This window comes from Sapajus apella, unplaced genomic scaffold, assembly GCF_009761245.1.
Source record: "Sapajus apella isolate SASKATOON/1434 unplaced genomic scaffold, GSC_monkey_1.0 scaffold28, whole genome shotgun sequence".
NCBI classification, from domain to species: Eukaryota; Metazoa; Chordata; class Mammalia; order Primates; family Cebidae; genus Sapajus; species Sapajus apella.
Genome location: NW_022436968.1, coordinates 16,473,400 through 16,498,346, shown reverse-complemented (window position 1 = coordinate 16,498,346; position 24,947 = coordinate 16,473,400). Strand labels below are relative to the sequence as shown.

General features: G+C 39.2%; 2 protein-coding genes across 18 annotated transcripts in view; both read left to right on the top strand.

Moving 5' to 3' along the window:
- OSBPL6 (oxysterol binding protein like 6) overlaps window positions 1-7,098 on the top strand; it is a 206,058-nt gene extending 198,960 nt beyond the window's left edge. For all 17 annotated transcript variants that reach the window (XM_032292828.1, XM_032292814.1, XM_032292815.1 and 14 more), the window contains 3 exons: window positions 10-136; window positions 2,208-2,330; window positions 3,341-7,098. In XM_032292828.1, coding sequence (XP_032148719.1) covers window positions 10-136; window positions 2,208-2,330; window positions 3,341-3,449 — 359 coding nt within the window. In that variant the 3' untranslated portion in view covers window positions 3,450-7,098. The remainder of the gene's footprint in view (window positions 1-9; window positions 137-2,207; window positions 2,331-3,340) is intronic.
- Window positions 7,099-19,494: 12,396 nt separating this feature from the next.
- Window positions 19,495-24,947, top strand: part of PJVK (pejvakin) — a 37,496-nt gene continuing 32,043 nt past the window's right edge. The window contains exon 1 of the mRNA XM_032293081.1: window positions 19,495-20,049. Coding sequence (XP_032148972.1) covers window positions 20,034-20,049 — 16 coding nt within the window. The 5' untranslated portion in view covers window positions 19,495-20,033. The remainder of the gene's footprint in view (window positions 20,050-24,947) is intronic.

Below are 24,947 nucleotides of genomic sequence, written 5' to 3'. Positions count from 1 at the left end.
TTATTCCAGGTTCCATGCCAACCAACTATGAGCTTTACTATGGCTTCACGAGGTTTGCTATTGAGCTCAATGAGTTAGATCCAGTACTAAAAGATCTCCTTCCATCAACAGACGCCCGATTCCGGCCAGATCAAAGGTGAGGATGGCAGTGATATTTAATATCCAGACTCTGGCTGGGTACAGTGGCTCATGCCTGAAATCCCAGCACTTTAGGAGGCTGAGGAGGGAGGATCATTTGAGGTCAGGAGTTCAAGACCAGTTTGGGCAATATAGTGAGACCCTGTATCTTTAAAAAAACAAATTAAAAATTAGCTGGATGTGGTGGTACATGTCTGAAGTCTCAGCTACTAGGGAGGCTGAGACGGGAGGATCTCTTGAGCCAGGATATTGAGGCCATGGTGAGCCATGATTGTACTGTTGTACATCAGCTGGCGCAACAGAGAAAGAGACCCCGTATCAAAAAAACTAAACGACAAAAAAAAAAGGCAGACTATTATGGCATGGGGCTTTAGAGGTTACTGTGACTTATTTTTACTACCATAATGTATTTTAATTCAGTCCTTTCTTCATTCCCTTATTCACTCAGCAATATTTGAGTTTCTATGCTAAGTAAAAGCAGTATTCATAGAATGACCATAACAAATCAGCACATAGTTCCCCATAAAAGGTAACAGAGATGTTTTTAACAGAAAGTTTTTCTCTCCTCCTAAAATGTACCAAAGTTCTGCAAATGCATGAATTCTTTCTTAAATATAGAATCACTCCTCACCCATTGTTTTTGACCTTTTTACTTCTATAACTCTGTAACATGGAGTATCTTTTAAACTGAAGACCAACAGGATAAATTACAGGGGCACCCAGAAACGCTTTGAGTGCAGGTCTGCAATTTGCCCAATGTGGTTTCGATCTCACAGAGTATGAGATATACTCAAAATACAGTACCTTTAATACCTCCTAACTCTTAGTATTTTATTTTATTTTATTTTATTTTAATTTTTTTGGGGACTGAGTCTCACTCTGTTGCCCAGGCTGGAGTGCAGTGGCCCAATCTCGGCTCACTGCAACCTCTGCCTCCTTGGTTCAACCAATTCTCCTGCCTCTGCCTCCCGAGTAGCTGGGATTACAGGCATGTGCCACTACACCCAGCTAATTTTTTTGTATTTTTAGTAGAGATGGGGTTTCACCATGTTTGCCCAGGTGACCTTGAACTCCTGACCTCAGGTGATCCACCTGCCTTGGCCTCCCAGAGGGCTGGGATTACAGATGTGAGCCACAGCGCCCAGCCAGTTTTTTATTCTTATACAGTCCTGAACTCATGATGTCCATTCCTGTGGAATTCATTTTACTTTTTCCAAAAATTCTATATGCCATACAAATTCCACTCAATATCAATTTTCTGTTTCCCATATATTTATGGCTTTATCTGCCATATGCCAAAATGCTCTCAGTTTTGAATGTTCTGCTTTTTCTCCTATATTCTCCCCTCTCTCTCTAGAACATGCTGTCTCACTATTTGACATTCACATTTATTAATAAACTTCCTGTACAATGTATACCACATTATATTCCTGTTCTTTGTTATCATTTTGAAATGTAAGCATTTGTGAGTCACTATTCCATCTGCTTTTTTCTTCTCAACTCTATTTCAGTATTCCTTTTCTGAATTTCATTTACTAGTCATTTCCCATTCTGTGGCCTTTTATAATTTTCCCCATTACCTTTTCTTTTCATATCAGTTTTACCCTCTCCAGTAAAACAGGAAAGCTCCTTCCCTCTCAGTCTGTTCTCGGAATAGATGGAGAATAGCCAGTTATCATCCTCCATTCTATGGCCTTTTAGCAAAACCCTTCTGTTAATATAGAAAGGGAACATGGCTATAACTTCATGCTCTTCTCACCCTGGACTCTGCAGTCGTCCTGAAAATCTCAAGTTATAGAACCCCAGACAGCACAGAAAAGTCTTCAAGGTCAAACCACCCACCTTTCACTGATACTGCTGATTATAATAATTTAGTTCATGTACCTAGAAAGTATGTAAATTGATGGACAGAGGTAGCGTGGCCTGGGGCAAAGGTGAGGTGACATCGCCAGTGTGTTACTGTGTGGTATTTTATGTTCATAGCAATTAGAAAGCAATTTTGTGCAAATGAGTTTTTTTCTCCCAGAAAAGATGATAATATATTCAAATATCAATTGCTTTCTGCTTAGATTTTTGGAAGAAGGAAATTTAGAAGCTGCAGCATCAGAGAAGCAAAGAGTAGAGGAACTCCAGAGATCTCGGAGACGATATATGGAAGAAAATAATCTTGAACATATACCAAAATTTTTTAAGTAAGTCAGTTAACTCCCATAGCAAGTTCATATTTTGCAAATGGTTGCCACAGGCACTGAGAAGCTCCAGGTACACGAAAAGCAAATGGGTAAATGGATTTTGGCCTCTTTGCTTTTGGCAGTGAAAATATTGAAACAGATTTTGCGGTTATGAGAAGTTAGTAACTATGAAAAGAATTTTTTTCTACAGCTCTTCTCTTTTTATGGGCAGCAGAAAAGAGTGAGGATACCACCCAGAATGCTTTTTGTCCTTCAGCTGCACTCTTTAGAATGGTGGAAACTGGTTCCCACTCCTTTAGCCACAGACTGAACCAGACCCCACAGCCCACAAGATCATCCTGGCTTTATTAGGATTTTATTTTATTTCTATCACACAAAGCTTGTGTGTGTTTAGATTTGGTCTCTCTGTGGTATGATAGTAGGTGATTATTACAGGATTATTTTCAGGATTATGTATACATCACACAGATTAATCTGAGGTTTCTGAATCCATCTGTTGCCCTCCAGAGCCAGGACAAAAAGCTCAGGGTAACCTTATCTCCTTAGACGTGTCATCTCATGACTGCCCTGGGTTAGAAATGCAGCCTTGCCCTTCAGATGTCTAAAGTGTGCTCCTTGGACATGGGCCCTGCATGGGCTTCTAGAGCTACTAATATTGCATACTTTTAGTGAAGGAGAAATTATTCTCGTGGGCCTGGGGTTTGAAGCTCATAGTTACATTATTTTTATATGCTTAGTTGGGGCTACTTTCTACCCTTGCCAGTAGGTAATTTGTTCCTGCCCTCCAGTTCCTCCTCCCGCTGGCCCTACCTACTTCCATTTCACACATTTAACAAGAATGACTTCATTTCTGGTCAAAAATAGTCACATCATCAGTAGTTAGCAGGTAAGACACTAACTGGCTCACAAAATACTGCTTATATGTCCGTGTCTAATCTACAGGAGAGGGTCCTATTATAGGGTTACCTTGATGTGATTTGTGACTAATGCTGATGTTTATATTTTCACAGAAAAGTTATTGATGCCAATCAAAGAGAAGCCTGGGTTTCTAACGACACCTACTGGGAGCTTCGAAAGGACCCTGGGTTTAGCAAAGTAGATAGCCCTGTTCTTTGGTAGACTGGGAATGTAGAGCTAGCCAACATATCACACTCTGAATGAATAAATAACTATGCACAATTATGTTTCTTATAGCTACGTGTGATTTCTGGGTCAACTGAAAACCTACCATTTGCTTTTCTATTCATCTTTATAATGGACTTTCAGAAGTGCATTAGACAAGGCCCCTAGCCACTTTTGGATCCTTTCTGTTTTGCTGCAACCATATTCCTTAAAAAAAAAAAAAAAAAAAAAAAAAAAAAAAAAAAACCATACCCTCCTTGGAAAGCAGAATAAAAGGAGCAGAATATAAAATCCAAAGTCTGAAGAGTTTGTACAGAAAAACAAATGGTAACTGGTGCTTAAAGCTGATCGAGAGAGTTAACAACAACATAGAAACCACGCGGTGTTCCGCTGTCTGGAAGCACCATCCCCTGTCGCAGGACTCCTGGGCCACAGCAGTCGGTCAGTGCAGACTTCAAGTGTGTCTGTTTGATGTGGTGTGATTGTGCTGGCCTTGTCGAAAAGATGTGATGCTTCTCAGAACCTGTTCCATCTGTATGCCATTGTTCATGCCTTAAGAAATGCAAAGATGTACAATAAATCATTTTTTAAATGTGTGCCCATAGGTTTATGTGAAGAACAGATTTTTTGAATCATGGCATGATTCACTTTCTCAATCAGAGCAATTATGAGACTAACTTAAATGGATTTTTTAGAAGTGAACAACACGTGCTTTACTTTGATAAGTCAGTTACTATATCGTATGTCTGAAGGGAAAGAAGGAAAAGGTGTGCTAAGTAATCTCTGTATTCACGTTGCTCGTTAATTTCCTGTCCTGCGTCCAGATAATAAACCATCCCTCTTCCACCTAACCTCACAGTGTGCCCTATTACTTGGAAAAATCTATCTTTGATTTGGACATTTGTCATCCATGTTAAAACCTTAAAAGGAAATAACAAAAAGCATATGGAATTCCTGTGTGGGCTTAGTAGTACTATAAATGTAACTGTTATTGAGTGAAGCACCATGTAATCCACGTCTCAATCCCATGGCCACCCCACTGGTACTCGTTGAATTCCACTGAGAACAGAAGCAAGAATGCTAGAAGCTTAAATTTGCATTGTTTAAATGAATTCTATGCAAAATCATATTTCAAATTTTCATCAAGTGATTCCGTATGGTACATGACTACATATTATTTACCTTGCTATTGGCAGAGATATAAAACTTAAGCTAAAGAATTTATCCATCCCAAAGCAAGGAAGCAGAAGTGTGTTTTGCATACTTCAGGATTTGTGTTTCCTCCACTAATATACAGAGGCTTTCGCAGGAAACTTGCATCAGTATTTCTGAGTTTTTGCACGTAGATGACTATATAAATGCCTGTATGTTTTTTTAAAAAAAATCTCCTCAGAGATTTTCCTAGGGAATTATAAAATTACATATATTTTATTCTTAGTTAGATGTTTATTCTTAGATCTTACCATCAGAACTTAAGTGTTATTTAAAACTCTGATACAGTTATGGACACTTTACATTTTATTACGAGGTGTTGATTTTAGTGTCATTTTACCTCAGCAAAGCCTTCCTAATAATGGCTAATAAACCATCAAATGAAAAACTGCTGATGAGCACGTAAGGGAAAACTCTGAAGTTTCCACTAGATGGAGCAATCTTTTAGTTATCTAAAACTACTCCCTTGCATCTGAGTTTTTATATGTTATGTGTACAGTTTGCATTAGTTTAGAATGGAATTTCATTCTCAGGTAAATTCTCAAATCCATCACCAGATCTAAGCATTCTGCGTCAACAATACCCTCTCTATTCCTTTCATTCCCATTTTAAATCCATAGGTGGCTTGCCCTGTGGTAGTAAAATCTTTTCCTTGGTATTGATTCTTTTTCTGCTCACTCATCTTGATGTTCTTTTATCTGCATCTGAAGATACATGCCTTTAATTCTAATTAGAATCCTATTAACTTCCGCATGGAAGTCTGTTCTCTTATGGTTGGTAAAGCTTTAAATACTATTTAAAGCGGTTCTGGTCTATACTTACTTGCACTTCCCTGAACAGTCTCAAAATAGCCTAAACACAAGAAAAGCATCTTGCAAGTAAAGGTTTTACAAGCAGAGATGTGGGAAAGGGAGACATCAGCTGACCATCAGATGTGGAATCAGTCAGGCAGCTGGAAGAGGACCCAGGACCCATCAGGGAGGCAATGACTATACCTAGCAATTTGCATTATAATTACAAAAAGAAAAAATAGTAGAAAGGATCTTTACCAGGCAGTAAGGTCATGGTACAAATCAGGTGAGTGAATGTTGGTCAGAGCTAGCCTGACACTCTGATGAGGACTAAAAGATGAGAATGAGAAAAATGTCAAATTAATTAAAATCACCACATTTGATAATATCCAGATTTAGAATTTGGGATTCAGATATTCTGATTATTCCAATTCAAGTGTTCAATTAAGTTTTAGATACTATTCCTATAATATCCCAATTCACTAATAATCATATTTCCTGTGGAATACTCATTGGTATGATGGTGTCATCCCCTTTTCTCTTTTACTTTTTATTGACGTGGTGGTTATAAAACTATGAGACTTACCCTATCAGAATTTTTATCTATGTAGTATTTGGGCTTTCAAGACTAAATAGCAAAAGGGTAGAATATTAGATCATTCTCTTAATAAGACCTGATTTATTCCTTAGGATGTTATATAGATATTTTTATTTCAGGCCTACTTTCTTGTTTTATCCTAAAAGGATCTAGGATAGGGAAGGATGTAGTATGCCCCATGGGGAAGTATACTTCCCCCATGGTTTATTCATAAGCTGCTCCATCTCATTGGAGATGGTCATTAAGGAGAGTATTAATAAGTGATTATGATTCTGAGGAGTTGGCTAGACTGAACAGATCAATGGCACACACCAGCACTGGCAGAGTCTGACCAGAAGCTCATCGATTCCATGTGCTGCCACCCAGAGTGCAGACTTACTTTCCAGTTTTGCTGTTAGTTTATTGTTTTTCTTAAATGAAGTCATTCTTTTTCATGGATTATTTTTAAAATACCTACCCCATAATTTTCAGGTCGTTGTAAAGATAACTTTTAATGGTACATATCATTTAAGATAACTTTTAATGGTACGTATCAACTATATGTGAAGAAAAAATGCAATTATCTGGGCAAGAAAAACCAAGGGATTTTCAATATTGGTGTCAGTTTTCTAAATCTTTTCCTCTAGATTATTCTGACCTTAGGCCTTTCAGCGACCCCACTAATCAATTATTAAATCCTGCCCCAAGAAGTAGTGGCATGGGGGCTGGATTTAGGGAGGAAAACCTGATTAAATTGTTTTGCTTAGTACTGGTTCCAGCTGTAGCTAGAGAAGAGTTTATAATCATAAAGTACCTTTTTGTTATTATCTTGTGGATTTTAATTATCCATTTTGTCTGATCTTGTTCTGTGTCATCCTAGATAATGAGGTGTTTGTGGGAGCAGAGCTCTGCACACACTGGGGGATGAGATAAATGTTTGCACTTGGCCCAGTATATTATGAATGTGACACAGTAAATAAAGTTTATGTACAAAATATTAGTTTATTTCTATGGGAGCTATTATGTTCAGGATATATAAAATGTATCTAATTAAACAATTATGAATATATTTTGTGCTCTAGAAATGTTCTTTTGGGGAGCGATGGAAAGAAAGATATAAATGGAGCTAAGATTAAAGTGTTTGGGGATTTTTTTCCCCAAAAGCTTCCCAGTTATTTAGAAATACTGCTATCCAAACTAAGATTCGATTCTCTAAGTCCCAATCAGATTTCTTTTATAAAATTATACGTTTAAACGACACATTGCATGAATCATTCTGTTAAACTAAACCTTTGTTTAATATATAATTCTAAGAGCATAAATTTGTTACTGAACTGGAAGACCTTTTTTGCAGCCTTTGCTTTTAAAGAAGATGGCAAATTGTCCAAGAAAGATTTAGCTTTAATTCTTCCAAAAGGAGATCTAAAGAAGAATGAGGTCTTTAAAAATTGCTGTGATAAACTAACATGTCCAAAATCTCAAGCAAATGAGATTTCATGATTAAGGCAGCTTATGGATAACTCGAATGGAAAAGAACTTCCTGTCATGTGCATCCTTTTGTTTTCCAAAACAACATCTGATTTGGTTCATTTTCCCCAACCTTACTCCTAACATAATGAAAGGCATAGATATACATGTATGTTCTTTTGCACTGTGTCATTGTAAAATTTACAGTATTTATGCACAGTTTCAGAGACATTCAATATTGGAAACCAGTAAGCCTCCTATTGAATACTATTAATTTTTCATGGAGTACATATTACTATACTACCACATAAATACATTTTATTACTTACTCTGGTACCTCCAAATTGGTAGGGGAAAAAAACATAAAACAAACATGTTCTTATTTTCTGCAAATTTTTTTCTAGCCATTTCTTCCTCTCAAATAGAAATGAAGGCAAGTGTAGAAAGAGGAATAAAGTTTTCATAAAGTATCAACTTATTTGTGTTCTACCTGTTTCTTCTAAAACTTTTAATTCATAAGGTAAGCAATTGAACTTAATACTGTTAACAAGAGAATATGCTAAAACTATTACTTCTTTTATCTTAGGCACCCTTAATTATTCTCATCTGTTTAGTTTTTTAATAAAATAGTTAATAAGGCACTTTCCCTTAATTATTCTCATCTATTTAATTTTTTTAAATAAGATGGTTGCTAGAATTTTTTTGTCATTTAAAGTTTTTTTTTTTTTTTTATGTATATTTCTGTACATTTTTTTTTTTTTTTTTTTTTGAGACAGTCTTGGTCTGTCACCCAGGCTGGAGTGCAATGGCCCAGTCTCGGCCCACTGCAGCCTCTTCCTCCCAGATTCAAAAGACTGTCGTGCCTCAGCCTCTCGAGTAGCTGGGATTACAGGTGTGTGCCACCACACCCGGCTAATTTTTGTGTTTTAGGTAGAGATGGGGGTTTCATCATGTTGGCCAGGCTGGTCTCGAACTCCTGACCTCAAGTGTTCCACCTGCCTCGGCCTTCCAAAGTGCTGGGATTACAGGTGTGAGCCACCATGTCCAGCTTCAAATTCTTTTTAAAGCTTAAGACATAACTGACGTATAATACACTTTATATATTTGAACTGTACTTGATACATTCTGACATATGTATACACCTTTGACAAAATAGTGAACATATCTATCACCCCCACAAGTTTCCCCTGCCCTTTTGTAATTCTTCTCCATCCTCCATCCTGAGGTAACCATTGATCTGCTTTTGTTACTTTTAAAAGTCAGTATATATTCTTATATTTATTGCATATGGGATTTTTCTAGAAGGCCATGTTCATATATGTACCCTCCCATTCCATTACCCCTGTATCCACCATCAAGTAGTAACATGTTGTAAGAGAAAGAATCCCATTAAGTCCTAGTTCTGGTAGCCTAGTAAAAATTTTAGATTTTCCCCCAAAAATGGAAAAAATATATTTAAAAATTTAGATTTGAAATGCTTAGAAAACAATAATTTCTTTTTCATATCAAAATGGCCAAGTAAATTAATAGATTAATTTCCATGCTTTGGGAGTCCAAAATAATGCTAACACATTTTGTGGTGTAACACCACTTGGTGGTGACACTGAGGAAACCTGGGAAGTGTTTTTCTCTGGTGTGTAATGAAAGACTCTGATAAAGTCATGGGGATCGAGAATGACTGCTCTTGAAATGTTATTTTGATGATAATGATCAGGGAAATAGCCTATCCTGATTGATTTATCATCCCCCCACCTGAAACCCACTTTTGTGTCACAAACATTTGAAACTCCCAGTGCTCAAGAATACTGCTTTTCCATTTCTCCTAATGTTCTCACGCCCCATCTGGAAACAAATTTACTAAACCTAGTTTTAAAAAAAGCAAAGGAAATGGAAGTGTCCAGTGAACCTACTGGCAGCTGTGCATGTTGAAAGATTATTCCTTATATCCTGAGCCTAACGGCCTTATTCCTTATATCCAGAGCCTAAAAGTTTGCTCAAAAGTAGAAAACTTTCCAGACAAGATTACATACGGAATGATTAACATCAACTGCTAATGAAGAAACAAGGCAAGAATGAATACAGTAGAAATGGAATCTGGCAGGGGGAAAAGAAGGTTCTGTAACTGGGACAGGGATCTTGCTTCTTGGGGGCATATGGATGTATCCCAGGTGCGTGAAATCATCTTGGATGTTTGTTTACAGGCTGATTCCTCTCTGTGTCCACAGATCTAGGGTGTGGACCAAGAATCCTCATTGTAACAAGCACCCTCTGCCCCCACGGCATTTTAAGGTAGATAGGGAACTAAGATGAGAGTGTGTCAGCTAAATACTCTTTCCTTTATCCCTGTGCCTCAGCCTTTTTTGTTTTTCATATGACACTCAGTAGGAAAGTCTAGTTCAAGAACAGGAAACTGAGCTGGGCATGGTGGTGCGCATCTGTAGTCCCAGCTACTCAGGAGGCTGAGATGGGAGGACGGGTTGAGTCTGAAGTCCATGCCACAGTGAGCTATGATTGCAACACTGCCCTCAGCCTGGACGACAGAGCAAGTTCCTGTCTCAAAAAAAAAAGTAAAAAATATATTTTAAAAGGAACCCAAAACGAATTAGAGCTCAGTGACCTGTGACTCGCTTTGCCACTTTGTCACTTTCTTGACTTCCGTCCTAATGCCAGCACTGTAATATGGAGATAAAGAATGGAGAGGACAGAACTCTGAAACCTAAAAGGCAAGATTTGTGCTAAGCCGGAGAATATAAAAATGCATTCCTGGAGGCATTCTAACCAGCCAGATAACCAGAAGTTTACTCTTCAAAGCCAAGAATCAGTACCCCGACCGCCTCCCCCCACCCCAATCACCAACCTTCCATTCCCTCTTAGGCTTTGTCTATGTCTATAAGGGGAGTTTTTCAATTGACTGATGAGGTTCTGGCTGGTAGGGAAGCCTGCAGGGAAATTCTGTGGCAAAGCACACTCTTGATCACCTACTTGACAATTTCTTAATAAGGTCTAGAAGGACATTCTTAATCCAGGTCAGTTCTTCCCTGAAAATGATATATTTTTAAAATTTCTGCTTGAAAAAAAAAACTCCACTGTGAAATTACTCTGCTTACAATAGACGATATGAAGACAGTAGTCATGTACTGTTCGTTTGCATACGGTCATTTTGAGATAGAAAATTAAATTTTATTAGGAATAGAATTTCAAGCAACTTTCTACAGAAACACAGCTTGTGGTTAAATTTCCTAATGAAAGAGGAACTATTCACTGAAAAATTTGTCTAATCTGTGCCACCTCAAAATAAGAATTGTGCCTCTTCAATGAATGTTGTATATGAGAATGTTACATTTGTAAGAGCACAGGAAACTCAATAAATTTTAAATAAATTATGTAAAGAGATTTTTTGTGTGTGTGTACAGTGTGTCCTGATTTTTCTACATTACTAATTTTATAAAAATTACTAAATTTGCTAAATATTTTTATCTGTTTGAAGCAAGAGACTTCAAATAGGATATAAAATTGAGTACTTATATCTGACTATATTTCCAGGTCTTCTTCATTTGTTTTCAAGTCAATTATGTTTTCTAATCAACTACTAAAACACAGATTATTTTCCTGAATTTTGAACTGAATTCTCCTGAATATTAAAAGACTTAAGATCCTGCTGCCTTCAAGTTTAGTTAAAAAGTGGCAATAGGCCAGACACAGTGGCTCACTCCTGTAATCCCAGCCCTTAGGGGGGCCGGGGCAGGCAGATCATCTGAGGTCAGGAGTTTTGAGTCCAGCCTGGCCAGCATGGCAAAACTCTATCTCTACTAAAAATGCAAAAATTAGCTGGGCATTGTGGTGCATGCCTGTAATCCCAGCTATTTGGGAGGCTGAGGCAGGAGAATCACTTGAACCCAGGAGGCAGAGTTTGCAGAGTCAAGATCACGCCACTGCACTCCAGCCTGGGAAATAGAGCAAGACTTTATCTCAAATAATAATAATGATAAATAAAGACTTAGAGTTGGCTTTGGTTTTCCATGTTTCTAAATTATGGGAGAAAAGCTGTAGGTGAAGTCTGCAGGAAACTCAATCACTCAGATGAGAGTTTCTTCCATCTTGGTCTCTTAGGAAAGTTCTAGGGATTTGTTCACATTCATTCAATAGTTCTCCCTTTGGGAAGAGAGATTTCACGGGGGGGGGTGGTATTTTCTATCTGTCAGTGGTGAAAACACTTTCAAGAAAACAATGACAATGTGTTTAGTTTGTAGTCTGTACACATATTATAAGTAGATGATTTATCAGCCTTAATCTCCAAGTCTCCAGTTTCTTCAAAAGAAGTAGAGGAAGAAATATTTTCAGAATGTCAAACAACTTACAGAGCACATGTACACAGGAGGGGAACATCTCACACCGGGGCCTGTTGTGGGGTGGAGGGCTAGGGGTGGGAGAGCAGGGAGGTGGGGGAATTGGGGAGGGATAGCATTAGGTGAAATACCTAATGTAGATGACAGTGGGATGGATGCAGCAAACCACCATGGCATGTGTATACCTATGTAACAAACCTGCACAAACTGCACATGTACCCCAGAATTTAAAGTATAATAATTTTAAAAAGTAAAAAAAAAAAAAAAAATTGCCAACTGTTTGGTTAACTGGAATCCCAAAATCTGTTTTTTCTAAAACAAATATTGATAGTCAAACTATTTCATTCCTGCTGGAGTGTGATAAACTCACATGCTTTGGGGCCTTTCAACAACCTGGCCCCACTGTAGTGCATTTATAAATGTGAGGACCTTGTAAAATCACGGCCTAGGGTTAAGTTCCTAGGGCTCTATTGAGGAGAAACTTTGATGTGGCTGGCAAGAACATACAAAGAAGTCAGTCTCTTTTGTGTCCTTTTCTGTGTATGCACCAGAGGTTCTCTGCTTAGAGGGAAGGGAGAGATGGCAAGAGAAAAAGATTGAGAAAATGCAACACCTGATGAAGAAATGCCCCCACCCTCTTGGCCATATGTACTTAAGTAACTGGGAAGCAAATTGAAAATAGGGAGACATAATAAATGAAACTTTCATTTGCATAATTTGTGATTACACAATCACAGTTACCGTAAGTCAGTTTTCCTGCCCAATTATAAAATCATGCCAGAGAATTAATCTCATAAAAGTGCATATAGCCCCAGGTGCAGTAAACTATTGCTGGTTGTAGATAGTGGTTTCTTGGTTTAGTTTTAGCTTGCTAAGTACAGAATTGGAGAATACAATGGGATAAACACAACAGAATATGTGACAACAGTTCATTGGCTCAGAGAGAAAGACATCAGATGACAAGGGCTGACCAAGGAAGAATGTGGGTTGGCCTGACTCAGAACTGCGAGGCCTGTCTGGCAGCTGCTTGGCCAGGCAGCTGTGCAATATGGACAGCTGTCTGCTTGAAGGCCAGCCTGCTTTACAGCACAGGCTCTGCTAACAGGGCTGTTCTCTCTTTAAAACAATGGGTTTGATGGGGTGGGAGGGAGTGAAAACTATAAAAATAAATCTCTACTAGGAAGTTCTCAAATCTCTTAAGGTCATCCATATAACAAGTACTCTAAGGTATAAATAATGAAAGCTTATCATTTCCTAATTACTCCTGAAATTGTCCATCGTTTTTAAAGTTTACCAAGAGTAAACTTCCCAAATGTAACAGCTTAGTTAGTACTTTACCCTTCAAATTCAGATTTATAAAATTTTAGAAGAGAAATACAAGAATGAAAACTTTTCTTTCAAAGAAAATCGAAAACCTTACATTCAACCCTTCTCTTCCTTAAGATTCTCCCCCAAAATACATAATTTTCTACTTCATTCTCTCAGAATTTTCTATATGTTAGCATAATACTTTTTGGTTACTATTTTTTAAGCTGTTCATCTTCCCTAATTGCCTTTTTTTTTTTCTTCTTCTGAGACAGTCTCATTCTGTTGCCCATGCCGGAGTGCAGTGGCACGATCTCAGTTCACTGCTGCCTCCATCTCCTGGTTTCAACCAATTCTCCGGCCTCAGCCTCCCAAGTAGCTGGGAGTACAGGCATGTTCCGCCATGCCCAGCTAATTTTTGTATTTTTTAGTAGAGACAGGGTTTTGCCATGTTGGCCAGGTTAGTCTCCAACTCCTGACCTCAAGTTATCCACCTGCCTCGGCATCCCAAAATGCTAATTGCACCCAGCTCCTAATTTCATTTTAAATCTTCTCAATAAATCATTTCCTATTCTGCCTTTTTTCCCATGGAGAATAAAATACCTTCATATTTATGTAATGAATATACTCCCTATGGAAATGTCCAGTCATTTCATGAGCTCTCTGCAGGTTAATTCTCTAAAGTATTCCAAAAGCATTCTTCCTTACATACAGAATAAAGGGAAGTGATAAAAAAAAGTCTCTTCATTAATCTCTGCAATTCTGGGCGAATGATTTTGTTCAACTAACACTGGTTGGTTTCCCATGATCCTTTTAAATATTATCACTGTGTCCCTGACATAGGTTTCCACCAGTCTTCAGAGTTTGTACATTTACTTCTAAGTGATACCTGGATAGGCAGGCACCTATCTAGGCGTCTACATGACATTTATCCTTACTCATTTACACCAGGAGTGTTGTGGGGCTGAGAGCCCTCCCAGGATGGCTTTTGCAGTCAATAATGTTAAGGTTCATAGTATCAGTCCTGAGACGTCAGTCATTTTCTAAACTCCTCACAATTTTACCAAACATGGATAATGATATTTGAGCAGAACATTCTAAACTGTCTATTTTATTCAGTGAAAAAGATGTTTTCAACAGACAATCTAGCTGAATTGGTAAGAGCGAGAAAATGCTAAACACTTGAAATCTAAGTATTGAAAATACTAAGGCTAGAATTGTGATAGAACACTTTCAGTGATTCATTTAGATGCTTTATTTTTAACTTGTTAGCAACTGGGACAAATCTTGACCAATCTATGTGGACATTATTATTTGAACTTTAAATTCGACAAATTCTACAAGAGCCAAAATTTGAACCTAGGCCTGTCTATCTTCAGAGTGCCCTGACATAATTCTGCCCCCTCAATAGATTTGGGGAGCCATAAAGGAAAATTCTTCCATAATTTTCCTAGCTGATGGGGGAAATTTGCAAAACTTCTAACTCATGAATGATATTAGAAATTTTTAAAATATCCTGGACTCCACTTTTATAAGTTACAATTATGCTCAAAACCCAAGTCTACAGTGTATTCATTTCCTATCGGTGCTGTAACAAATTCCCAGTAGCTTAAAACAGCAGACCAATGGAACAGAACAGAGGCCTCAGAAACAAACACCACACAACTACAACCATCTGATTTTTGACAAAACAGACAAAAACAAGCAATGGGGAAAGGATTCCCTATTTAATAAATAGTGTTGGGAAAACTGGCTACCCGTATGCAGAGACTGGATCCCTTCCTTACACCTTATACAAAAATTAACTCTAGATGGATTGAAGATTTAAACATGAGGCCTAACACCATAAAAACTCTAGAAGAAACCCTAGGCAATACCATTCAGGACATAGGCATGGGCAAAGACTTTATGACTAAAACACCAAAAGCAATGATATAAATTACTACAGACTGGGTAATTTATAAAGAACAGAAATTTATTCCTTTACAGTTCTAGGGGCTGGGAAGTCCAGGGTCATAGGGACACCATCTGGCACAGGCTGTCTTGTTGTGTCATTCCCTGACTCTTGAGTTTACAGAGTGAATAATCTATAGACCCAACTCTCATCCTATTAAAAACTTCTTATAGTGTAATTTCCACAAGTTTTTTTATTGCTAATAGAGCGTCTATCTCTTTACTTCCTCTCCTATTATCCAAGCTTGCTATGTGGAAGGGGATGCTAAGCCCACTCCCCAGGAAGATGATGAGATGGGGAGAAACATATCCTGTGCACTACTCAGTGAAGGGATTCTCCATACATGTAAGCTACTTCCCCAGTTAGGCACTTTTAAAACTATAACTACTCTTTTGAGCCACCAGAGAGTTATTGAGTGCTCTAAGTGTTCATTTTACAAAATTCGTTTACTGGATGCAAACCAGTTAATGCAACTCTGACTACCCAATCACAGTCTTAGAGGTCAGCTTTAATCTATAACTATGCAGCTGTCCTTAACTACTGATGTGTTAATTGGCCCATTCAGCAAGATATAGCCCCCTTTAAAAAATGGAACTTACAGATTTAATTCTGATTCATAATTTTCTTCACATTTGAGAGTTAGAGCCACTTCATTATTTCAATGTAAAAATGATAGGCAATGCCACCTAACAATACTCATTATAAGTAGTCTTCCTTTAGGGGGTGGCAAACTCAGATGATTACGGAATGCAATTAGTAAGCAAAATTGAGTGAAACGGCCCAGATTTAAAAGTGATGAAGATTGGGATGAGTGAGAAGAATGCAGCTTGTATTTTATCACCAGTAAAATTTTTTAATTAAAAAAATGACATCTATCTATATGCATGTTGTACCATTGTTAATTTCCTTGTTTTGATATTGCACTATATTTATGCAGGATGTAACCACTGAAGAACTTAGTGAAAGGTACAGGGACATCTCCATACTACCTTTGCAACTTCCCGTGAATCTGTAATTAATTTAGAGCAAAAAGTTTTAATTTCATGCTTTTAAAAAAAAGGAAGTTATAGACTGCCAATCTCTTGGATATGGATAACAGAACTTTACCAACACAGAGATTAAAGCCCATTTAACCACAGTTTGCCCATGATGGTAACTTTGATCAGAAAGAATCTCATAAGCTGAGACCCAGCAGGACCAAGTGATCCATGTCATGATTATTGCAAGTTATCAGCCTTCCAGGGAAGTGGAATTTACAAGCTTTTCCTTTGGCATGGGGCCTGGGTGACAGCCTCCTATTAAGCAGAGTTCCCAACAATAATTCCCCTGTATGTCAAAGGCCTCATTTCCCCAAAACACTAAACCATAAAACATAGCCCAGATTCTCTCCATGTACATCACTCAGTATCACATCGTTGAGGCATAGCTGATAGTATTCCCTCTGGCCCATGCCAAATTGCAAGTGGCAGATTTTTTTTTCCTTCCAAATTAAGAAAGACAAGATTTACGCCTTTACTTGGAAAAGTGCGAGTCCAGCACCCCCAATATCTAGGGTCTACAAATGTCTAAAAGTTATGAATCCCAGTCTGTCTTACCAATTTTCTTAATTTGGGTAACCTCAAATTTTTAAATGAAGGAATTGGAGGTAACATCTAGGATTTTATCTAGTTCTATCTTCTATGATTCAAACCCCAAATTCTCCACTGCAGTGACTGTTTCTGGAAGAAATATTCCTGGATGCCTGTCACTGAAAAAAAAAGCTCTCACATAAGGCTAATTAGAGGGAAAACTAAGGGAGAATCTCTCCTTTCAAGGCCACACAGCCAGGGTTGTTTAATAAGCATACAAAGTAGAGACATATTTACCTATTCACCATGAAAAAACACCCTTATGAAAGGCCCAATACCTGGGCCTTTGTTAACAAAGATGAAGAGCTTCATTTCTTGTGCGATCTTGCAGTATACAGAAAAAGTAACCAATAACATCCAGACTCTGATCACAAAGTAAAAACTGTCATGCTTGGATGTGCTCAAAAATAAAAATTATGAAGATCCTTAAGAAGCCATTTTAGGGCCTACCAAATAAAGAGAAGTAAGCTTTTGTCTCTTTCCATCTTCCACGCAACACTTCCCAATCAAGAGCATTCTATAGTCCGGGTGTGGTGGCTCACACTTGTAATTCCAACCCTTTAGAAGCTGAGACGGGCAGGTGACCGAGGTCAGGAGTTCGAGACCAGCCTGGCCAACCCTGTCCATTCACCCCGACATGGTGAAACCATGTCTTTACTAAAAATACAAAAATTAGCACGGCATGGCGGTGGGTGCCTATAATTCCAGCTATTTGAGAGGCCGAGGCAGGAGAATCGCTTGAACCTGGGAGGCCGAGGTTGCAGTGAGCCAAGATTGCACCGCTGCACTCCAGCCTGGGTAACAAGAGTGAAACTTCCTCTCAAAAAAAAAAAAAAAAAACGCATTCAATATTTATACAACGATAATAACGGTTTATTAAAAAACTTCTCTGCCTGAAGTGCTTTAAAATATTATTTCTAACACTCTAAAAACATACAAACATTTAATATGTATACTTGGTTACCTCACTGAGCATAAATTCCTGTTCCCTTTTCTACCTCTTCTGAAATATCTGTTGTTGGCTTCTGAGCAGAGGTTATGCTTCCCCGCCTGTCAGAATGGCCACCCTTCAGGTTGCAACTGTTGATGAGAAAGAAAGCTCTCCTTTCCAAATTTATGAAATTTTTATTCTTCAGTTGATGAGTTTCACTAATAATCCCCAATATTTTTGTTCTATTTATTTATTTATTTATTGCCTTTATGCTTATTTTGCCTCTTGTTTTCTTTGCTATATTTGTTGGTCTTTTGTAATCTCTTGTTTCCTAGCTTATTTCTCCTTGTTTTCCAGGAAATAAATTTATGGCTATACATTTGCCTTTAGGTATTGCCTGTCATGTTGCACAAATTTTCACATATGGTGCTTTCATGTCAGCTAAAAAAATTTTAAAAATTTTCTCATAGTCTTTTTACCCCAAGTATTACATTTTTTATTTCCAGACGGCATGGGATTTAGATCTCAATTTACCATTGGTTTTCTAGTTCTGTTTCAGTGGTCAGAAAGGATAGTTTGCATGATGTCGATTCTTTTGGAATTTACTTAGGGTTTTTTTGCAGCTCAGGTTGTAGACATTTTAATGAATATTCTGCATGTAATTAGAAACAATATCTTTCTGTTGGCTCTAAATTTCTATTAATTTGAAGTCATTGTGTTTGATAATTAATATTATTAATTATGAATTGCTTTTTTCTGTTTGATGAGGTTCTGAGCAGTATTAAATCTACAGTTAGAATTAATATATCTATTTCTCTCCAGTCAGTTTTTGCTTTTTATTACATACATGTGTTTCATGATCATTCAATCTTGATTGGTTATTTTACCTATTATGCTTGTCTTTGTCTTTTCTGATGCTTTTCACCTTGAATTAAATTTTGTCAGATATTAAAATAGCTTCTGTCGATTTTTTTATGGTTCATAAAATCTAGAATATTTTTTCCATATTGCTATTTACACTTTTACTATTATTTTAAATGTATCTTTTGTAGATAAACATTGCTAGATCTTTTTTATTTTTAATTGAATCAGATAACGTCAGTTTGTGAGTTGTATTAATTTAATTTATTAAATAGCTGTTAGGACTTATTTCTAACTTCTCATATATTTTCTGTCTACTATGAATTTAAAAAAATTATTTGCCTCTGGCTGCTGCAGACGTGTGCTAAAAAAAATATTGTTCTCCTCCCTTGTAATAAACAGAAATTTATTTTGCTGGGATGAAGTTATGCCTTTTATTTCTAATAGTTCGGTTATGGTTATTTATTTATTTATTTAGACAGAGTCTCCCTCTGTTGCCCAGGCTCGAGTGCTATGGTGCGATCTCAGCTCACTGCAACCTCCGCCATCCAGGTTCAAGCATTTCTCCCGCCGCAGTCTCCCGAGTAGCTGTGATTACAGGCAGACGCCACCAAGACTGCTAATTTTGTATTTTTAGTAGAGATGGGATTTCACCATGCTGCCCAGGCTGGTCTCGAACTTTGGCCTCAAGTGATTCGCCTGCCTTGGCCTCCCAAAGTGCTGAGATTACAGGCGTGAGCCACCGGGCCCGGCCTCCCTAATTAACTCATTCTTTCCCCCCACCAGTTTCTAAAATGTATCTGTCTCCTCCCAAGCCCGTTTCCTCATCCTCTACCCGGTGCAGATTCAGACAAGCATTTTAGTTCCTAAACCACACGGTTTGCTCCCAGCTCTCGCGCCTCTGGGCTGTTACCCACACCCCTCCCAATTCCTGAGGCCAAGCCTCCAGATCAAGGCTCAAACCCGCACCCCATCTCCACCGGCCCGCCCCCTAATCCAGCAGCCAGACGCCCAGGCATCTCCGAGCACGCTGGGGCTGCCTTCCCAGGGCTGGTGTTGCGGTGGGCAGGGCGAACCTGGGCCCTGTAAGCCCTCCGCGCCGCCGTCCTCCTTGCTATTGGCTGGCCGCGGCGCCCGCTTCCTCTGAACTCTCCCGGGCGGGATACGGCGGCCCGCGGCCTCCCGCTCCTGCTTGGTTTTCCGGACCCCTCTGCCTAAAGGATCTTTAGGGGTCCCCGGACTCCTCCGCCTGGGAGCTTCCATGCGCCCCGCGCAGCCCCCGGCAGAGCCGAGGGGAGGCTTCAGTGGCGACCTGGTGGCTCCTCGCGGCCCTGCTCCCTGACGTCAGCGCTGTCGCGGGCGTTTACAGCTTTTGTTTTGGGCAGAACCTATGGGCCCAAAAAGCTGGATCGAGTAGCGGTGGCTGAAGAACGAGCTGGAGCTTGAATTTCGCTTTTCTTATGAGGAATTTTCCAGAAAAGATATCTTCACTGTGAAATAAGTAAATAAATGCCCACTGAGTACAGTAAGTATTGATATCGTCCTATAGCATTTGGCCAGAAAGTGGTGTCAGTATGGTTTTTCCTTCAGATTTTACAATACTGTACAGAAGAGCCAACGCCAATCCTTCTATAAGGAAGTTTTTTTTCTTCCTGAAGATGTTAATTACCTCAACTTGGACTAACGGTCACACTTGTGAATATGAGCGTTAAGAAACAGTTTATTTCTCGCATGTGTGAAAAGGAAATTTTCCTTCATCTATCTCAGGCCCCCATCCAGAGTAAAGTCAATTATTTAACTTGCAAAATTAAACACTGACCTCATTTCAAATGAAATAAAATTCAGTCTGCTGAGAAACCCCTTGGAGCAGTTTATATTAGCCTAATTTTCTTTTACTACTGTAGTAAGTTGACTGAAGATTATGGAATGCATCTAAAAAGCAGTTATATTTACAGATCCCAGAATTAAATGCTAAAGAAAAGCGTTATTTCTGCAAACCCAGGTAGTATGGACAAGCTGAAGGGAGTTTTATTTTGCCAAGTGTTACTCTAAATTCAATAGTTGATCAGCTAGATCTCGGCTTAGTCTTGGATTCCACTCTGAGCTCGCCGGCCACAGTAGCGTGAAATGAATGGCCGTCAGTTTCCTCTTCCTAGGCCTGGGTGTGGTTTGGCGGGGCAGTGTACACACTGGCTGCTCTGGAGGGATTTGAGGAGCCTGGAGAGGCTCACCACGTGGGTGTCTCCCCCTAGTGACCAAGGGGCTGAAGTTCCTGTGGTTAAAGGCAATTGCTGATTTTGTCATCAGCTGGAAGGTGAAGCGCAACGACCTCCTGCGTGTACAGCACCATTCTAAAAGCTTGACGTGTTTAAAGATAGGACGCAATATGTACTCAGAAGGCGTAAGACTAGATCACTAGGGTACAAATTAAAACATAAAATTGCATACGCTGACAGTGGGATTAGCTCAGCAGAACACACTTTGGAAAACACTACTTTATCGACCTTATTCTGAGTCCCTGTAATGCTTAAGGCACCTTATATATATTATGATGGAATGCTTTCCTAGAGTGATATTCTATGGTGGAAAGAGTAAATCAAAGGTCCCTATGTTCTCTGTGACAGTGGAAGAAATTGCAATTAAATATAAACTGGGGTTTTAAAAAACGTGGGAAAAGTCTGAAGAAGCAGTTGCAGAAACTCCTTACAAAGTCAGTGAAAGCTAGGCCAGGCCAAGGTGGGCAGATCACTTAAGGCTAGGAGTTTGAGACCAGTCTGGCCAACATGGCAAAACCCCACCTCTACTAAAAATACAAAAATTAGCTGGGTGTGGCTGGCTAAGGTGGGAGAATTGATTGAATCTGGGACGCAGAGGTTGCAGTGAGCTGAGATTGCACGACTGCACTCTAGCCTGGGCAACAGAGCAAGACTCTGTCTCTCCAAGAAAAAAAAAAAGACATATACTGTAAATGTAAAATATAGGCTGGATTTCAGACGCATGTTATGTAAAAAAGAATGTAAAACATCTGATTAATTTTATATATATTACATGTTAAAATTATGTTTTTGACCTATTGGGTTAAACAGAATATAACTCAATCCATTTCTTTTTTTGAATAATGTAGCTTCTAGGAATTTTTTAATTATATATATGGTTTGCATTATATTTTCTTCAGACAGTGCTGATGTAATAGTAACAAAAAGTTTCAGTCTTATTTAAGATAAAAGGCCATCATCAGGCAATGCAAGACAGATTGTAACAACAGAAGTACTACAGAGAGTCAGAGAATGCCATGAATAACGTGGAATCCCATGCTTGGGCAAAACATTTGCTTTTTACTTAGCTGATCCCTTAAAGCCTGTTAAGTTGAAATGTTACAGAGGGAATTTTATATGAGTTAGCCACCTCAATTTCGTAACTTTGTAAGGAGAAAATGGCTTACATTTGTGCATCTTCAAGGTTTTCAAACCTTTGCACATTTATTATCTCATTTCATCTTTCTAACCTGAGAGGGAGGGAGAGCAGGTTAGCCCCATTTTACTGGTGAGGAAACTGAGGCTCAAAGAGTTCATGTGATGTGAAGAATACTGGAATTAAGGATGCCAGAAAACAGTGACTCAGAATGACCAAATCATTATGGAGTCCATTTGGAGGTCTCTGTGTAGAGGGAGAGCTTCCTCAGGGACTTCTGCAGAGACCCTTGTTGGAGGTGAGGAGGAAGCTTGAAGACACTTTTCCCCACTCGGACTCCGTACTGAGTGCTTTTCCACTCCAAGCCCTTCACCTTCTCCTAATGCCAGGCCTGGGTCCATAAAACTGCAGGAGCCTTTTGTTCAGGGGTTCCCTCAGGAATGCTGTGCTGATCCACCTGACCCTGGACTGGTGCCATTCTATCACAGCAAGGGATTAAAGCCTTGACTCTTCCTTTCATATTGGCTTACTGTCTTCGCTGCTTTTCTGACACCTGGCCCCTCAATTCTCTGGAACTAAGCTCGGCTCTGGACAATTAAACCTGCTGTCTCTTTGCACTCTGACTTCCCTCTTGTCTCCCATCCCAATACTCTTCCTAGATCTGGCTAGGCACAGCCCCCTACTTTAAAGTTTTGGAATGTTCACAGGCATTTCTGGGATTTGGCCAAGGAATAAGTTGAGTTGAGACTACATTGAGTTTGGGTCTAATGGGATATGTGTATGTGGTTTGTAGTCACATCCATGTATAGTTAAGTATTGGTCATCCCACTGTTGGAATGGTTTTTAGGAGTACTCCTACTAGTGACTGTGTGGATTCATGTACACCCTACATATAAAAGCAGGGCCAGAGGTTACACTATGATATGAATATGACCTATTGTGTGGCACCAGAAATATGCAGGTAGTGGAGAAGAAACAGATTGAAATGAACTGTGGTAGATCCATTGCAAGAATGTCTCCAGTGTTTCCCTGTAGGCAGACCCTTTGCAATGTGATTTTTTTAACTCTACCCATTAAAAGTTGGGTGCACGTCATGCATCTGACCAGGCTTTGTGACTTGCAATGCTGTGGAAGGAGCCATACTTGAAGAATAGGGCTACTTTAGTCTCTAGGAAGAGGCTACTTTGAATCCTTGCTAACAAAGCTTTTAAAATCCCTTTGCTATAAGAATCAATGTGGTCCATCACTAAATTAACTGTCTGTGAGAAAAAACTCAATACTCTTTAAAGGAAGACAACAAAATCTTGATTCACAACAATGTAGAATCTATAATGTCTAGCATGTAATCTGTCAAAATATGAGAGGCAGAAAAGCAGGAAAATATGACACATATTCAGAATATGTATTGCTGGACAATGCTGATCACCTGTTTTTTCCAACACTGGAGGACTTGTGGAATGTTGACTCAGCTTGTCCCTCCTCAGTGGTAACGGTTCTCTGCTGGCCCTCACCATATCTTAACCTGCACATGTGCAGCTTACTATTTTCTAAAGACTTCAGGGGAATCCCTATGCAGAAATCTTGAGTTCCTTCTCTACATCGCTTCTTGTCCTTGGGCACCCTTCCCTACTTACTCTAGGCAACTCAGCATCCCTGATGTCTCTCTGGACTTCACTTCTCCATTCTGAGTCCAAAATGGCCCCTTGAGCAGAAATCCAGGGCCACCAGGGGAATCATCTCATGTGTTTCCCGTCTCTCAGGTTAGCAGTCTGTGCTAAGATTCTTTGCTTGGCCAAACTTTGATCAGGCTTCTGTGCCTTCTACTAGGCCCCTCTGTGCACTTCTATATAAAAGCCAGTTGTAACAAGAACCCTGCTTAGTTGGGTTAGCAAGAATCTCTACTTCTGATGTCTGATCACCCTTTATATCTGATTGGATTCCTCATCCTCTACCAACCCGCGGGTGATGTCTGATTAATCTGGCCTGCCTTCAGCAAGAATCCTGTTAGGCTGGTTGGTTTAGCCAGAATTCCCGTTACCATTGATGTTTCCTCTTGGTAATTTTCTATCCACTGCCGCTACCCTGCCCCTTGGCTATAAATTCCCTCTTGCCCATGATGTATACACAGCTGAATCTAATCTCTCTCCCCTACTGCAGAATCCTACTGTAGAGGTCCCTGTACCTTTTGAGATAGTCCTAAGTAATATCTGCCTTATTGTGCTTTAACAAGTATCATTTTTAATTTTTTTTTTTCCAGAAGATAGAGTCTTGCTCTGTCACCAGGCTGGAGTGCAGTGGCACTGTCATAGCTCACTATAGCCTCAAACTCCTGGGCTCAGGTGATTCTCCCAGCTTAGCCTCCCAAGTAGCTAGGACTACAGGAGGGTGATATCATGTCAGCTGATATTTTTATTTATTTTTATTTTTTATAGAGATGGGCTCTCACTATTTGCCCAGACTGATCTCAAACTCCTGCCCCCACTTCCCTAAAGTGCTGGGATGACAGGAATGAGCCACTGCGCCTTGCCTCATTGAGTTTTTTTCTTCATCATGTACAATGTCTGCCTTCTGTCTTTTGTCCAGTTTTAAAGTTGTTTACAGTGAGAGGAGGGCTACCGCACACATGGTATTCTATCATGTTTGGAAGCAGAAGTCAGTTACCCATAAATTAGAGGTGAAGAACTGAGGAACTGAAACGTTAAGCAACTTGCCCCAAATCACATAGCTGTTTACATGTGATGAGCTTGAATTCAAACCAAGGCAGTCTATCTTTAGAGATGCTCACTTAATTATTGTACTATACAGCTTCTTAGAAAAATGGCTTTATATATGCATGTAAAATGTTTTGTCCAATGTGAGGTAACTTAGTAAATCCTTTAAAAAGTCTAGCTAAATTATTCTTTTTTTTTTTTTTTTTTTTAAAAGGGTTTCACTCTTCTTACCCCGGGTGTGGGGCAATGGGGAAATTCCGGGCTCCCCACAACCACTGCCTCCTGGGGTCAGGCAATTCTT